Source organism: Maylandia zebra, linkage group LG8, assembly GCF_041146795.1.
Source record: "Maylandia zebra isolate NMK-2024a linkage group LG8, Mzebra_GT3a, whole genome shotgun sequence".
NCBI lineage: Eukaryota > Metazoa > Chordata > Actinopteri > Cichliformes > Cichlidae > Maylandia > Maylandia zebra.
The window spans coordinates 12,714,088-12,732,855 of NC_135174.1; the positions used below are offsets into that span (position 1 = coordinate 12,714,088).

Here is an 18,768-nt window from a genome sequence, read left to right on the forward strand (position 1 = left end):
GCACAGAGAAATCTGTTTCTATTCGCTGTTCCAATCTGCCGGTTTAAGTTCAAAAGAAAGACGACCTGAAATATATTTTCAATACATTTCACTGTGAGACATTAAAGAATTTGAGAGAAACGGTTAACTTGATAAAAAGGTTCAATTACTTAAAATGGAAAGAAGCTTCCACTTAAACTATCGGGCAGGAAAACACCTCCTCACTGATACTGTTAGACTGTTAGCTTTTAGGTTTGCTGTATGTGTACACAGTCACCTCAGACATCCTGTATGCATTAAATCTTGTGGCTCTGCACAGAGATGTGCTGTAGTCAGCATCTCTGCATCACAGGGCTGCCTGTGTTGGCTAATAAACTGAAGAAATGCCAGATCAGATTTATTTACTAAGCACAAATAAGAAGAGGGGTAGATTGATGGAAAGAATGAGTGCATGAGGAATGGTGACACAGTCAGGCTGCAATCATGCAATCAGATCTGCAGGTTTTACCTCAGTGTGCTGCCATTTAAATTTTCTGCTGTCCATTTAGAAGAGTTCCTGTTAAACAAGCTAATCACGATGCCGCTGCTTGTACCTGCTGTTTTAATAGGAATCAGATTAAGTAACAAATACATAGGAGCGCACTGTGAAATTTGCGTGGATTCTTTTGTTTCTTTGGGTTTAAAAAAATTTATCGTGTAAATATGAATGCAATTGTAAACAAAAAACACCAACATACATAGACAAAGCTGCACATATGGTGATGGTGTTAGATCTTTTAGGATGACATTATTTCACACCATACTGAATGAACTCATGTGAAAGAATAAAACTGCCAAAAATGTCATGTCTGTAATTAATAGGCCTCAAATAATAATGTTCAAAATCTGCTCAAGTTACTGGTATAGTAAAAAGAAAGTACATAAATTCTAATCTCTGCAGGTCTTAAAATGGGTTTAATATAACATCACATGACCAACAACATGTGACATATTATAACATCATTATTTATTAAACAACAGTTAAGCATCAGCTTAACTGATAATCAGCAAGTGTGAGCACTTCTATAAAAGCAGCATGTTTGGCAGTTTGCTGCTTTGGAGCATTCAGGTTTGTGTTAACACAATGCCAAGGATGAAAGACAGTGATTTCAGAGAAGTAACTGTTGCTGCCCAGTAGTCTTGGAAGGGTTACAAGGCCATTGGCGAACAATTTGAAGCCCATCATTCTAGAGTGAGACAGATTATTTACAAGTGGAAACCATTCAAGACAGTTGCCAGTCTTCCCAGGAGTGGAAATCTTAGCAAATTCATTCAAAGGTCAGACGTTGCAATGTTCAGCTTTTGTCTAAAAAGAACATGGCAGCATTGCTCAGGTTTGCAAAGCTGCATCTAAACAAATTCCAGAACTGTTTCCTTTGGGCAGATGAGACCAGAAACAGCACATTGGCCCAAACGCCTCATTCCAAATGTCAGGCACGGTGGTAGAGGAGTTATGATTTGGGCTTCTTTTCAGCCATAGGCACCTTATATTCATTGAGTCAATCATGAACTTCTCTGTATACCAAAGTATTCTAGTGTCAAATGTGAGGCTAAAACTGGGCTCAATGATCAATGAATCAATGGCCAAATGGATATGGCGCAGTCAAAATTCTCTGGCAGGACTTTAAGAGAGCTGTGCATAAACAAATGCCTGCAAACATCAATGAACTGAAGCAATGATGCAAAGAACAGCGGGCCAAAATGCCTTCAAAATGATGCGAGAGACTGATAAGAAATCATGCAGAAAATAAATAGTGCTCAAGTTAGTGCTGCTAAAGGTGCTTCTACAGGCTACTGAATCATGATACAGTAGTGTCAAAAAATGTTTGTCCCCTTGCTGTTTCCCTACTGTTTTGGATATTTGTCACACTTATGTTTCAGATCATCAAACAGATGTTAATATTGGACAAAGATAACCTGAGTAAATACAAAATGCAGTTTTTTAAATGATGATTTCATTGATTAAGGGAGAACAGTTATCCAAACCTACCTGGTCCTGTGTGAAAAAGTAATTGCCCCTTTTGTTAAATCATGAACTGTGCTCAACCACAATTACTGTAATCACTAAACACACCCAGGTCTGATTACTGGCAGACCTGTTGAAATCACTTAAATATAAGCTGTCTGTCAAAGCGAAGCAGGCTAAAAGAGCTCAAAAAGCAATACAACATGTCACCATCTACAGAAAACACCTAAGAAACAAAGTCACTGACATCTATCAGCCTGGAAAGAGTTACAATGCCATTTCTAAGGCTTTGGGACTCCAGTAAACCACAGTGAGACCACCATTATACCCAAATGGAAGAAACTTGGAACAGTGGTTAACCTTCCCACGAGTGGCTGGCCGACCAAAATTACTCCAAGAGTACATTGACAACTCATCCAGGAGGTCACAAAAGACCAGAGAACAACATCTAAAGAATTGCAGGCCTCCTTTACATCAGTTAAGGTCAGAGTTCACAACTCAACAATAAGAAAGAGACTGAGCAAAAATGGCATCCATAGAGAGATCAAGGACAAAACCTATGCTGCCCAAAAGGAACACAAAGGCTCTTCTCACATATGCCAAAAAACATCTTGATGATCCCCAAGACATCTGGGAAAATATTCTGTGGACTGATGAGACAACAAGTTAAACCTTTTTTAAGGTTTGAGTCCCGTTACATCTGACGTAAAACTAACACAGGAATGTCATGTACTGTGATGAACGCAACCATGAATTCTGTCTATCAAACCATCCTGAAGGAGAATATCAGCCTATCTGTTTGTGACCTCCAGCTGAAGGTCACTTGGGTTCTGCAGCAGGACAATGATTCAAAACACACCAGCAAGTCCACGTCTGAATGCCCTAAGAAAAATAAAATAAAGACTTTGGAGTGGCCTAGTCAATGTCGTGACCTGAATCTGATTGAGATGCTGTGGCATGACCTTAAAAAGGCAGTTCATGCTTGAAAATAGAGCAGGGCGATATGGCCAAAAATATTTATCACGATATATATTTGAAAATTTGCGATAACGATATAAATAACGAGACAAAATACAACTCCACAACATTACTAGCGCAAAAAGACAACCTTCCATTTATTTTCACTTAAACAAGAAGCTGGTTTTTATGTACATTAAAGCTTTATAAAAATGTAACAGTGCAAATGCAAATTCCTTGCTGAACGTTTAACCAAAAGGCATTTCCAGTAGAAATGGGCTGACATATCCTGAGCATAACCATGTATAATATCCACTGAAGTTAAAAAGAGGTGCTTTGCAACCTTAAACTGCAGTGTGCAGTACGCATTTTTCGGACCATAAGGTGCACGGGATTATAAGGCACATTAAGCGAAACAAAGCAGTCAGAATCAAACTTTATTAAACTCATTTTTCTTGCTTCCTCCACTTCTGTACCATTGATTTATTAATGAATGAATTCTACTCTATTCCCATGTTGCTGCAGTATATTAATGACTAACCTTGTATTGTGGATGGATTATCTCAGTTGTTCTCCTGACTGAAGTTTGGTCCGTTTACAGCATCCTGCCATGCGACTGCATTTGTCTCTAACTATCAGGAACCTTCACGTTAACTTTTATAAGTGGAAAAGTGTTAGTGTTCTCCTCCAGCTTCACTGTTTATGTTATGCTAACATAGCTGTGTCGCTAGCGATCACGTAGCACATCATTATATACCAGCTAGCCCAACTTCAGTAACCCTACAAACGTCACTGCTGTTTAGTTTCCTGTCTTCATTTATGTTGGACGTGATAGCAGAGCTGTACGTTTGAATTTTTCCAGAAATCTCTCAGTCAGAACATGCTATATCATACTTAGGTAACTAGCGAAACTAGCGAGCTAACTTCCGCTAGCTTCCTGCTAACTTCTAACTCCGTTAAATGTATTAAATTTTGTTTTCATGGATGCCTGGAAGTTAAACTTCATAGTTTCACCTGGTTAAGCAGCAATGCTGATCGTTTCATTAAAGATGAAAGAATTTAGACAGTTTTTAACTCCCAGTGGTGCTGCAGTGTTCGTTTGACCTGAAGCATACGGAGTTTAGGACCCAGATTACACCCAGATTTAAGAGCATCTTAGTCCGACAAATACGACAATCCGGTTGTTCAGTGATGACGCGACGAATCCTACTTCCGGGTCTAAAGTAGTCTGCGTTTAATATGGCTTTTGTGTTGTTAACATGTTTAATGTTATGTATTTTCTTCTATTTGATCTCAAAAAGCTCCTAAAACAGTCAGTGATCACCGTTGACCTCCCTCGGCTTTTATTACCACTAATCATTTATTTAAGCTCAGTTTTTAAAACCTTAGGATGAAACTACAGCCCAGCCCATGCAGCAGTATATGAATGACTAACCTCGTATTGTGGATGGATTATCTCAGTTGTTCTCCTGGCTGAAGTTTGGTCCTTTTACAGCATCCTGCCATGCGATTACATTTGTTCCTGACCACCGACAACGCTCACGTTAACTTATCGAGTGGAAAAAAAAGTTAGCTTGTTTATAACAGCCCAAATGACTACAGGCCTGTTGCACTTACGCCTGTAGTGATGAAGTGCTTTGAGAGACTGGTCTGTCAGCACATCAGGGCCGGTCTGCCTCCCACTCTGGACCCCCACCAATTTGCCTACAGGACAAATCGTTCCACCGAGGACGCTATCACCATAGCGCTCCACACTGCGCTGAGTCACCTGGAGCACAGAGGAAGCTATGTGAGAATGCTCTTTCTGGACTTCAGCTCAGCATTCAATCATATCATCCCGGAGATCCTGGTCCAGAAACTGTCTCACCTGGGACTCTCCACCCCCATCTGCCTCTGGATCAAGGACTTCCTGACAAATAGACCACAGTCTGTCAGACTCGGCCCCCACCGGTCCAGCACCATCACACTCAGCACCGGGTCTCCACAAGGATGTGTTTTGAGTCCCCTCCTGTTTACGCTCTACACATCCGACTGCTCCCCTACCCATCTCTCAAACACCATCATAAAGTTCGCGGATGACACCACAGTGGTTGGACTCATCTCAAGGGGGGATGAGTCGGACTACAGAGATGAGGTCAACAGACTGACTGAGTGGTGTTCAGTTAACAACCTCCAACTGAACACCACGAAAACTAAAGAACTTATCTTGGACTTCAGGAAGGGCAGAGCAGACCCGGCCCCACTTTACATTCACGGGAGCTGTGTGGAGAGGGTACACTCCATGAGGTTTCTGGGCGTGCAGATATCTGATGACCTCTCCTGGACTGCAAATACTACAGCGGTGGTTAAAAAGGCCCAGCAGCGTCTCCACTTTCTGAGAGTGCTCAGGAGGAACAACCTGGAGGAGAGGCTGCTGGTGACATTTGGTGGTGACATGGTGACATGCTGGGGTGGCTGTAGCTCAGGTGGCAGAGCAGGTCAGCCACTAATCAGAAGGTCGGTGGTTCGATCCCAGGCTGCATCCTGGCTGCATGCCAAATATCCTTGGGCAAGATACTAACCCCGTGTTTGCCTACTGGTGGTGGTCAGAGGGCCCGGTGGCGCCAGTGTCCGGCAGCCTCGCCTCTGTCAGTGCGCCCCAGGGCAGCTGTGGCTACAATGTAGCTTGCTATCGCCAGTGTGTGAATGTGTGCGTGAATGGGTGGATGACTGAATGTAGTGTAAAGCGCTTTGGGGTCCTATGGACTAGAAAAGCGCTATACAAATGCAGGCCATTTACCATTTACAGAGCCACCATAGAGAGCATCCTAACGTACGGCATAACAACATGGTATGCAGGGTGCTCAGCTGCAGACAGGAAAGTACTGCAGAGGGTCATCAACACAGCCCAGAAGATCACTGGTTGCTCTCTGCCCAGCCTGGAGGTCACTGCAAACTCTCGGTACCTCAGCAGAGCTGGCAATATCATCAAGGACCACTCTCACCCCAGCAACCAACTGTTTGAACTATTACCGTCAGGCCGACGGTACAGGTCACATAAAACCAGGACAAACAGATTCAGGGATAGCTTCTTTCCCAGAGCTATCACCGTAGTAAATAAGCACAAAAACAATTGAACCTATTCCATACCGTCACTGTCATTATATTATGCTGCTATTCATACTGTCATTATATTAATGCTGCTATCCTGTATATATTGTACATACTATTGTTTGAGTACTTACGATTGTTTTTTTTTGTACTTTTTATATTTTACATTTATATTTATTATTGAAACTTGCACCAAGGGAGTGGCACTCCAATTTCGTTGTACTCTGTACAATGACAATAAAAGCTATTCTATTCTATTCTATTCTATATTAAGCTAACATAGCTGTGTCGCTAGCGGTCACGTAGCACATCATTATATACCAGGTAGCTCAACTTCAGTAACCCTACAAACGTCACTGCTGTTTAGTTTTCTGTCTTCATTTATGCTGGAAGTGATAACAGAGCTGTACGTTTGAATTTGTTTCCAAAACCCCGCAGTCAGGACATGCTATATTGTATTTAGATAGAAGCTAGCGAGCTAACTCCCTGCTAACTTCTAACTCCGTTAAATGTCATAAATACCGTTTTCATGGATGCCTGGATGTTAAACTCAATTGTTACACCTGGTAGAGCAGAACGCTGATCATTTTATTAAAGATGAAAGACTTTAGACAGTTTTTCAGCTCTCAGTAATGCCATAGTGATCGTTTGATATATGGACCTGCAGCGGAGTTTAGACCCAGACACAGCTAGTGACGTCAGACTGAACAATCGGATAACGACGGCCGCTTGCATGTTCTGCAAAAAAATGTGCTTTGTCGTGTATCTGACGGACAAACACCAAACCAGTTCCACATCACTGAAGTTGCACCATTTTTACAAACCAATTCTGGTTCATCTGTTTCACTCAACAATCGGCCATGTGCGTATGAAAACAAAGGCACTGCGCATGCGCATTTTACTCATATTCTATCGCGATAATTCATTTTCCTATCGTTGCCTAACATTATACCGGTATTACCGTGAACGGTATAATATGGCCCAGCCCTACTTGAAAACCCTCCAATGTAGTTGAATTACAACATTTCTGCAAAGATGAATGGGCCAAAATTCCTCCACAGCGCTGTAAAAGACTCCTTGCCGCAAACATTATCGCAAACACTTGAGTGAAGTTGTTGCTACTAAGGGTGGCCCAGCCAGTTATTAGGTTTAGGGGGCAATCACTTTTTCACCGAGGGCGCGATTTTTCTCCCCTTAATAATAAACACTTTCATTTAGAAACTGTTTTTGTTTTCACTAGTGATATCTTTGTCTAATTTTTACATTTACTTGATAATCTAAAACATTTAAGTCTGAAAACATAAAAAATAAATAAATCAGGAAGTAGGCAAACACTTTTTCACATCACTCTATACCTAGTGTCCCACGCTGCTTCTGCATTTAGGCTTTTTTAAAGTAAAATGTATTACATCAGGAGTTGTTGCTTATCTGAGGTTTTATTTACCTGCCTTTAAAAACAAGTAAGGAACAGATGATATGTAATGTGCTGATATATAAAAACTGTAAAACCTGAGAGAGGTTGTAACTTCATAGTCATACTGATCTGTGTAAGGGCCGAAAAAGAAATTTCTTTGTAATCATTTTAGAATGAACTGATCACTTCATCTATTACTGGTGAGAAAATATTGACCAGTACATCAGCATATACATCAATGCTCAATTCTATAGCCAACAGCCCAATATACACTTTAAAAATATATAAAAATACTAATTAAGCATGAACTCTATAAAGGCATTTGATAAGTAAAAATGCTTTCAGCATAAAAAACAAAAGCAAACATCCTCATTAATGAAAAGACTTTAACAGAGATTACAACAAAGTATAAATTATATAAATAGTTGTGAAATGGATCTGTAGTAACAGCTCAACTGATTAACTATGCATTAGCTTTATCCATAATGCACAGGACATAATATCTGATTCAGTTTGATTGTAAGACGTCTTTCTATAGGTCTGATACATGAGCACAGAGTTTGATAGTGGCTGGACAAAAAATAAGTAAATGTCTGGGTGACTAAGCTAGAGGCAGGCTGTATGTCACACGGCCTTTTGTCTACTTTACAGTCTGAAAAGCTCATAGCTTCAAATGCCACCTGCCATAGTTGCGACCATTTCTGAGCCTCATTTCAACTATAATAGTGCTGTCAGGCTGGTGGAGCTCCATTAAAGATATTTTCCACCCGGGGAAGGAGATGGACACTTCTGTGTCATCCACACAAAAAAGAGATAAGGGAAATATCACCTATGCCGCCGATACGCTCCTTGAAGTCGAGCAGCGTGGCTTGCAATCAGTCCTCATCCAATCTAACATCTTCATCCATCTTTGCGTGCCCTGGTGAAACGTGGGCGTGAAAGGATGAAAACCCTAAGATGATGTGCACGTAGAGACGGAGTCTGCAAAGTTTTTTTTTTTTTTTTTTACTTATCTGCAGTGTCAAGCTGTGGCGGAGCAGCCACGCTGTCAGTTTCCTCAAAGTGACAAAACACTACACACCTGCGCTCCTGCACGCTAGTCAAAGCAGATCTTTAGAGGAACAACTTCAGTAACAGAAACACAGATCCAAAGTTAAAACAGAACATAAATTGGGATGGCTCCTGTCAAAATGTACAAAAGCCAGAATCCAGCGCTGCTGACGCCACGTTCAGGCCTGCAGGAACAGAAACGATTCATCAGCCTCACCGTGAGATAACAGGGTCAGTGTGAAAGCACTCGCACCACGGTTTCCTCAGAGAATTTGCATTTCTCTATCCTGTCCAAAATTTACACATGGGGAAAAAAATATACACGATAATATATGAGACCAGGGGGCATCGAGAAAAATCAATAGCATCCACTCGAAACGTCCTCAGAGCTGCTGAGAGGAAACAGCTCAGCACAGCAGTGCACCAATAGTCAGGGTAAAGTACAATTAAATCTGATCTGGGAGAGTGTGTGGGCATATGAGAATGCCTGAAATGGAAGAAACAGATGCACAATGTTCAGAAATGAACAGAGTGAACAAACAAATGCTCTGACTATAAGAATAGCTGGAAAAAAAACTCGGTGCTTGCTCAATTATAAATCAAATCTACTTTTCAAATAAAGATCACAATAGCTGACCTTGGTGGGAAATTACTTAAATTCTTCCAACATCCCAGAGCAAAAAAAAAAAACAGAAAAGAGAAAAAAAAAGCATAAAATGACTTCCAGTGCTCAAGGATATTACACCACAGTGATGGCTACAGGGAGCGTGATGTGCTGCTTCATCGGAAAAACCTTGAAACTAACTACTGAAGTAAAGGGAATACAGAGCGAGCGGAGAAACGGCGTCCTCTGTGCCTCCATCACAGTGCCTGACAAATGCTGCTTTCACACAGGAGATGCACACGGACAGCTATGAACACAGGCAGCTCGCTCCATACAAATGGGCTAAACTAATTGAGGCTGCGTTACAGTAAAAATATTCACCACCCTTCACGTTTTTAATCAGTGGGGCTGGAGGAAGTGAGCTTGGTGTCACCTAGGAAGAGTTCACTATGGGGTGGAATTCAGGGACTGGGAATTACCATAATCACACTGGCGGTCTCTGCACAGCTCCAAGGTCACCCTGCTTCCTCAGTCTCAGCAGCAGCGGGGGGAGTATATCAGAAACGTAGGACCAGGCTCTTCATTCACACCACTGTACACACACACACACACTGCAGCTCTGCCAAGGTTGACTATAAAGACAGAAATCTCACCTTGCAAACTACACACACTGCAACAATGCATTGTCACAGTAACACAACTTCTCAGAGAGGCAAATCAGTGATGCTGTTAAATATCTCTACACCAGCGAGTCAGAGCCAGAGCCAGAGTCAGACAACGAGTCACATCCCTCCGGCAATAAGGGTGATTAATTCGGCCCTTTGCTCTGTAATGCTTCCTCTCTCCTGTCCCGGCCCATCTTGTCTTTTTATCTGCTCCCCCTGCTCATTAAACGTGCTCGGCTGCAGATGCTGCTGATGCAGTGTGACGTCGGCGTGGCAGCTATTTACTATTTTAACCCTGAATCCCACAGTCGGTTTGTCTGTACTGAAGTCCATCGACTGAGTGAATCCATCTTTTACATACATTTGAGTGCTGCATTCGATGTGTAACCCTGCATGTCAAACCCCAAAGGAAGTAGGATCCATAATCTGTTTAAAATAACATTTCATGTCATTGCTTCTTGGACATCTGCGCTGGAATATACAAACAGTGAGTTTCATTTGCAGTTTAACTAAAAGCCATCTGAAAAAAGATAAACTAAACACTCAGGAAACGCTAGCAAATAAGCTTAAATTACACTTACACTCTCCAATCATATTATTTTTAAATAGTAAAGTAAAATACAGTCAAATTGCTTGTGGCGTAGTACCGCATATTTATCAGAGATGAAGAACGAACTGAAACAAATACACTGGAAATGTTGAAGTAATAAAGCTCTAGTTTTGACTGTAAGAATATTTTCAATGACAAAATTAAATATCCTTATTTAATTTTAACCCCGAAATACAATATTAGGCCTTGGGAGGCATCCATAACTCTTAGCTTGTGTGCCTGAGCTAAACATCAAACATCAGCAAAGTAGATGATAGACAAAGCCACTCTTGGCCATGCACCAAGGCCCTGTATTCACTGGCAGCAGATATAATCAATTTACCCTGCCTTAATATGTGCAGCATGCTTTCATAAAGCATCAATCAGATTGTGAATGTGAACACAGTACTATAACAGGTGGAAAAAAAAAGTCAGAAGACCTTCAGTCATTTGGAGACGGAACGGGCTTTTATTACCTTGAGCGAACGCAGAAACAATCATTAAACTAAATTAGGGCCGACAATAGAGCGCGTCTCATGGCTGCGGAAGAAATCTGACACTCCTGCAGTCCTGCCCAATTTCAGAGCTACATTAATCAACTGCTGAAGGATTAAACATTACATGTAACCTGGTGAGATGCTTTTTAAGTAATGACAACATTAACTAGCTTGCAACAATGAGGTTATACTAACATGCAGCCATTTATCACATTTCCATTACCATTTCCCATCAGGCCACACGTCTCTCAATAAGTGGGGTGAGCATGGACCTTTTTCTCATGGTCTGGCCAGCAAATTCAAAGGTTCCTGTTCTCTCTCATATACTGCTGATAAATATGGAGCTACTATTTTGCAAACACTCAAGCATTTTACATTCAAATATTTACTTAAACTTTCTAAAATCATATCCCTCCGAATTCAAGTGCATAATGCCAACTAGGGTGGCTGTAACTTTGATAAAGGAGCTTTTGAGTCAGTGAAGCTCACTTATGGTCAATGCAGCGATACAGTTATGCTGAACCTTTCTGTAAGTGCTGCTGTTAGACTCTCTTAGCTGCTGTTAGGCGACGTTAATCAAATGGTCTTTAAAGTGGAGCTAACATTGGGGGGTGGGGGTAATGTCTAATCTGCTGACAATAACTACCTGTTACATAATTGGGAATAAGCATGTGCAGGAAAGAGAGCAGTGGTGGGGAAGGACAAAAACATAATCAGAAAGACATGACAAAAATATAGATGTACAAATGTTAAATGGTCATATTCAGTTTGAATGATCTTTAAATGAAAAGTAGCTTATAAAGAAAGACCACATGGTCAATCTCAAGAGGCAATTATGGAATTGCAATGTCCATCTCGACCAGTGTACTCACGGGGCAACGTGGCGCCCACTCCTATGTATTTTTAACGGGTTAATTCTAAGTTTATGAGAAGACATCGCTGTATATATATGAGTGCAACATTTTTTTTCCTATTACATAACCTAAAGAAATTACTTACTAGTACCTTTACGTCAAAAGATGACCAATATCTCTAAACGTTCAACAGAAATGTACTGTGAAAATAACGATCTCTCATTGTCTTTACCATCTAATTGAATAGGTTTAGGTGTGGGACTTTTAGTTGGCCAAAATATAATAAAAAAGTAGTGTTTAGTGTCTAAAGTAGTGTGAAGACGTCTTCTTGGGATTTGCAAAGTAAAGTGTGACCAAAACAGCAGCTCTGTCTGGTAGCTCAGGAACAAACCTCCAAAGTCCAGTCGGTGCTCTGCATGAGATAATAATGAGGAGGGAGAGTCGAGCACCCGTTTGTCAGACCTCGTTTGGAAAGACAAATTGCATCAGTTTTGTGTATGATGGATGTGTGCGTCTTCTGATTTTGTCGTAGTAAATAATGGCGTGCGGCCTGTCACCTTTACCGTTTAATTCATTTGTTTATAAATTGTGTTATAAATATTCGGTGAGTCAGGAGTCGGCTGTCAGACCGGGCAAATTCTACTCTAAGCAGATTATATATGTATCATCTTCTCCCCCAGTGGAAGCAACTTAGCAGCAACCTCCTATCTGAAGCTTTTTGAATTATATTACATTCAATAAAACCAAAAATTACTTGCCGTCTCATGGATGTAGCCTCACTGGACTGCTGCCTCCAATCAGATGGTATAATGCTAACTATCAATATGTTGATTCTAACAATTACTTTGGTAGTAGGATTACAGCAGGTCCTCGTGATGCTAGCTCAGATGTGTCAGACTCACTTATCATACAACAAGGCTTCTGTAGAACTTCAGAAAATGCTTGATCCCAGATTTCTTGGGGTCCATTATGCAATAAGGTAAATGGTCTGCTCCTATGCAGTGCTGTTCCAACTTGGCAGTACCCATAGGCATATTTCAGCACACCAGTGGGGATGCCATACAAGGTGCTCACCTCCTGCTTTGGGATCAGTATCTTTACAAAGGGGTCTCTGGCAATGGGGGGACCAGATCGAACTGCCAACCCTGATATTAATCCACAACACCTGAGCCTCAGCTGCCCGTGTGTGTTATTCATGTGTGCACAGAGCAGCATATCACTGAAGTCTTTGTGCATAAAATTGCACCTTCTGCAAGTCACTTTAAGTATCGTTGTATTGCCTTTGTTTGATTTCCAGATCAATTTTCTTTCAGTTTTATTGTGTTTATACAGCATTCGTTATCAAAGCCCATCTGAGAATAAACATAGCAAACCAATTATACGTGGTATTTTTTTCTGCTCAATACTTCAGCGCACACGAAAATAAAACTGGAACAAAGCTGAGTGAAACATCTTTCTTAAAAAACAAGCAAAATGTATTTCTTGCAACAGCAAACAGAAAAGAGAATGCATTTTACAGGATGTGCACTAACGCCTTGGCTTTCTCTGAATAAGTGGTTTAATCTTGTTCCTCTCATAACCTTTTCTTTACGACATAATGTGAAGTTTCGAGTCTGTATTGCTATTACAACAAATTCGCTTTACTTTCCAAAGTAAATCTTGTACCCCAGCTATTTGCAGAATAAACTGTAGCAAAAGGCAAGGAGGTAAAAAAAAACAGCACAGAATGTCAACACTACAACCTCATCATCACACTGATATGTAGGTTGAGCGGGACATACCTCCAGCAGCCGTCTCGCTCGTATGAGAGGCTGCTGGAAGATTTGGACCGTCTCGAACGGTAGGTGTTACAGGCGGCAGACACCCTGAGGCTCACACCGCGCTACGAGGAAAAACATGGTGTTCTGGCACCTGTTGATGTCCTGATCACCACAAGTGAGCTATCAGCCTGAGGGAAGGAGAAGCAAAAGAGACAGTGGAGAAAAAAAAGAAAGTAGATGGAAAAAAAAGGACTCCCTGCTGCTTCTCTTTAATGTGGAGACAGACTGAAAAGTTGGAACACGGCATGAGATTCTACATTCATCTCGCCAACATAGTCTGAAATTCTGACTGACATTATTCAAATTTCTCCACATGAAACCCAAGTGGAGCTCTTCATCCAGTCTTTGTGCAGCAGAGCCATAAAGAATTACTGAGAGGATGCAAAATGAGCAAGGACAGGTACCGGGGTCTGAACAGCACTGTGGAAACACCATTAGAGAATCGATACTTTTGTAGGCACATATCTAACGACAGTGCCTAATTTTTTACTGTAATTTAGTACCAACACAACATAGTCGCGAACGGGCCCACATCAAAGATTTATATACTGTCTGCATATACGCATCAGCAGCCCAAACCAAAATCTTTGTGACCTCATTTTTAAGATAACTGGAGAGAAGAAGCATCGGTATTTTTTCCCAACATTTAAAGGCATCCAAGAAAAAATCCCAACAGGAAGCAGACATTTCTTTTTGGCTTTGAGAGCGAGCCCTGCAGTGCAGAAATTCATGTAGTGTATTAAGGCGAACATAAAGGCACAATACCTGCAGCACTTTGCTCCATAAATGCATCCATTCAGTGTAACTATAAACTCAAATTTCTGCTGCCTTACAAAAAACAACAAGCAACATGATTTAACTCATAAGCTAGAATACGACTGCATGAATATAAACATGAGATAGCCATGGGCAAGAAATATGCAAAGGAAGAAAGAAAAAATCAAGAGTTTCACAGTGCAATCTAGCACAGGGTAACTTCTAACAAGTTCAGGTAATAAAGAACTGTGGGAGGGAGACAGCATTTAAACTAAAGTTTGCACACATCAAGGCCCATGCATATTTTGCATATCTGCGAAATGAACATGAACATGTGTGTGGCTCCTCACCACGTTTAGTTAAAAAAAATATCTGAGTTATGATATGACCTGCTGAGTGGTACAAACCAGATCCAAGACGTTTGTGCTCTAGTTTTACTGAGCAAAGTTCTGCTTTATTGCTGTGTTACCTCTGTTACTTAGAACTAAGTAGCAGCTATTTGTGGATGGACCCAACTTTTACGGAATTGGGGTTGTGCAGCTCCCAATTTCTAACTTTGCTTTTACTCTTTAGTCCAAAACGCTGATCCCAAATTAACCCATTAGCTAAATGATTAATGGCAAATCCTCTCCTTATAGAAACAGTCAAAATGATTTGACAGTTCACCCACAGACACACCCTCACACACAAAACTGGCTGGGTAGCTGACATAGTGTGACATCTCGCTCTGTCACCTGAGCAGCACTGATGATGATCATGATTACATGTCTTTGGGTAAATGCAATAAAATTTAAGATAAATGTGTGTAAGATTTACTGGCATCTACAGATGACCTCACCTTCTCCCGTCCTTACAAACAGGTAGGTGAATCAGTGGTATAGAGCAATGTTAGGCTAGTCTGTTTTGGACATAGCGAACTCTTCTTCATGGTGGAAAAGGAGCCACTCCTTCTGCAGATATAAAGATACAAACATATTTATAGATTCCTGATCGTAAACTGTTGACCTTTAGAGTTAATTCAACAGAGGCACATCTCTGATTTCAATATGTTATACACAAATTCAAAGCATTTCTGACTCCGTGCTCTGGAGGTACGGATGTCACCTCGCCTGCTGCTTTATCCTCCCTTTGGATTCAGGCTGCAGCTTAAATCTCCAAACAGCATTTCAAACTGCACTTAGGCTAATTCTCCAGAGAGAGACCCTGCATTACTCTCCCATATTTCGTCCTCTAAGTCCCACGCTTGCTTGCTCTCTCTCTCTGTCATCATTGCTAAAATAAATCAAAGCTACAATAATTCATGAGTGTTAAGAGTGTGCGTGCATGCAAGCGCGTGGAGGAATGGGGTTGTTTTTTTTAAACTTTTTTCTGCAGAGTACCGGGATTTTTTTGAGAAGCTTTAACTCCATCTTACTGTGTGCAGAGAGCTGCCAGGAAAGGCAAGAAATGGAGAGTTTGAATTTGTAGTCACGCAGAAAGAGGAGCCTAAGAAAAAAAAAACAGGTTACTGAAAATAATAGATGATTAACTCAGTATGAATTAGACTTCTCCTCTCAACAGTAATTAAATAATTGTTAGCAAGTCTTATGAAACCCAATGATAAAAACTGTTGAAGTGAAGCTGAGTGAAACAGGAATTTAATGCAGCAGTGTTGATATGAGGTCTCGCAAATGCAATGCTGTTAATGCAAATGCTTTACTCAGAAAGTGAATCCACTTTTCACAATCAGTGTGGATTTAAAATTTCCAATCTCCGAACCGGCTCGATGAAAGTTAATGAGGTTCCCCGTCAACAAAGACTTGAGCGCTGCAGCTCGACCTCTGGGCGATGTGAGTCACTCTGCTGCGTTCACTTTGGCATATTTTGTATTTACATTCTGCACTTTTTTTTCTTCCCCAGAAGGGCCAGGCCGGGTCAAATTTATCAGAAGTATCAAATCGGGCAGCCGCACATGTTAGCTCGAGGACAAGAAGCTAAAAAAATTCAGTCTGACTCGCTGGGAGTAGATGGGAGCGGATAGTTGTGGGTATTTTATACAGCAAACATGAAGAGAAATATAACATATTTAACTTGATAAATGATAAACCACCAACGAAACCACACAAAAAACCAAAAAACCCAAAGCTTTTCTGAGGCGTCGACTGTACAAACAGTAATAAAAGAATAAACAAAGTAGGTCAGTACGATGTGCTGCAGACCGGCAGAAACACATGAATAAAGAGCAGAGCGGAGAAGAAACAGCCTTCTTCTGTTTATGTTATTGTTTTAAGGGAAGCACGGTCCGTATCGCTCTCCAAATCATCTCCACTCGTCTCGCCATTTGCTTAGAAATCCTAAACCACACACACTCACACATACTCACACACACGGAGTGTATAAACCAGCCTAAACACACAATTTGATGTGTCTCTAAACATAAGAAGGCATTTATGACCATTTGGAGATAAACATTAAACATGAAAAATTAGATGTGCCATTTCATCATTAATTTTAAAAAAGCCATTATGTCACCACATTTAGCAGTAGTCTTGTTATTTTTTTTGTTTTGTTTTATTTTTAATGCTTGCAATTGTTAAGCAAAAATGTTTTTCTGTGGATGTCAAAAATGTACGTAACAAAAATATAATCAAAGTTTATTTTTACGTGGTGATTTTCAAGAACAAAAGTCACAAAATGCTTTACAATATAGAATAAGATACAACAACTGAAATGTTATAAAGGGATAAAACAAAATAAAGGCAAACCTGCACAGGTGGGTCTTAAATCCACAGATCTAAGTTGCAGTGGAAGTGAGTTTAACTTGGATTTAGGTGCAGACAACAAGCGTTGATCAGCTCAAAGATTCAGATGTTTTGCGTGATTGTAGTAGCTCACTGATAAATGGAGGCACATTGACCACGAAGGGCTCTGCAAGTGATTGTACCGTGAACTTTATATGAAGCCAGTGAAAGAAAGACAGAATCTGTGTCACATGGGACGTTTTAGAGGACCCGGTGACCTTCGAACCACATTCTGAAGTGATCCAGGGAAGATTTGCTGAGGCAGAGGAATAATGAATTACAATAATCAAGGTATGTTTAATCATCGGGATGTGAGCAAGTGATAAACCTCCTAAACATTAAGAATAAATGATATAAATCATGAGAACTGAGTGAAAGGCAAGAACGTAGACCTTCGATAGTGAATAGTTCATCCAATATGGCTTCTCAAGCAATTTGTGTATGACACCATGTAAGAAACCTGAATAATGCTCCTTGCTTTACTTACAATAAAACACTTAATGAAAAACTCACCGGCCAGCACTCCTGCCATGTAAAGCAGACTTATTCGTAGGATGCCATGGACCATCTCTAAGGGAACGCCGATCATCAGCTGTAATAAAGCGTTGAAGCCCAGCTGCTCCAAACTGAGGACAGAGCACACAATGAAAGTAAGATTAAAACTGCCAGCATTGGCCTTCGTGTGCCATCAGCTGCAGGTAACCTGAATTTTCTCTAAACCAGTACCGCAGGAGTCAAGAGCTTACCCGACGTGCATGAACATGTAGCTGAAGAAACGCCACACTTGTGCACGGTGGCCGGGGTGGTAGACCAGGGGGCTCTTCATGAAGTCAGGCTGATAGGTCTGCAGGACCCACTTGTTTAGCATGATGCCGTAGCACATGAAGACAATAATCTGCAACAAAGACACAAAGATGACACCAAACTGTCAATCTGTGCCGAGTACATGCACTCTCTGCAGAGTGCTTGTACAGAAGGTGAAAAGTGCCCCGCAAAACAAAACCCATTGTGCTTTATGAACGGCGCATGAGGTTCTCTTCTTCTTTGTATTCTTCAGCTGATGCTCATTAGAGTCTTGCAGACAATTACTGCCCACAGAAGAAAAAAAATGGCACATCTGGTTCAATTCCATTAATTTCTTTTCATAAAATAATGACTCATTGTTTCTGTGAATTAAAATGAATGCAAACTGTTATTATCACATTCTCATTGTCATTACAGACCATTCAGTGCCATTTGGAGGCATTATAAGAGCACTTAGCTTTCTTTCCCAAAGAATTAAGATGATTTCAGGGAAAATGATGAAGTTTTGTTAAGAAGCTGTAGGTTATTTCCGCCGCTTAATCTGCAACCATTCAGCTGTAGTCTCGGAGGGCGTTTGTGCTGGTGCTTTTCTTTTTTCAAAATTAACATAATAGGTCAATTAAAGCCACTGTGGTGGTGGCCAGGGTGCTTACTGACCTGGTTTCCAAGTTCCAAGACCAGTGTTTGAAAGAAAAAAAGAAAAAAATCCTACACGCAGGCTGGCTCAAGGACTCTGCTTGGAGGAATGACATTAAATGCACCCACTAAGCCTCCGACTCCCAAATGGGTTACCAGCTCATATCAAGCTCACAGTAAAAGTGTGTGATCAAAGGCAGAAAATCTTTTCAGGCCGTCTAAGGCGAACAACTGAGCTAACAGAACAGTGTGAAGTCATATTTAGGGG

At 40.9% G+C, this 18,768-nt stretch overlaps 1 protein-coding gene across 3 annotated transcripts in view; it reads right to left on the reverse strand.

Moving 5' to 3' along the window:
- The window catches only part of rhbdl1 (rhomboid, veinlet-like 1 (Drosophila)), a 57,375-nt gene that overhangs the window by 18,257 nt on the left and 20,350 nt on the right, over positions 1 to 18,768 (reverse strand). For all 3 annotated transcript variants that reach the window (XM_076887363.1, XM_004562469.4, XM_076887364.1), the window contains exons 4-5: positions 17,807 to 17,955; positions 17,574 to 17,686 (exon numbers count right to left, since the gene is read on the reverse strand). In XM_076887363.1, coding sequence (XP_076743478.1) covers positions 17,574 to 17,686; positions 17,807 to 17,955 — 262 coding nt within the window. The remainder of the gene's footprint in view (positions 1 to 17,573; positions 17,687 to 17,806; positions 17,956 to 18,768) is intronic.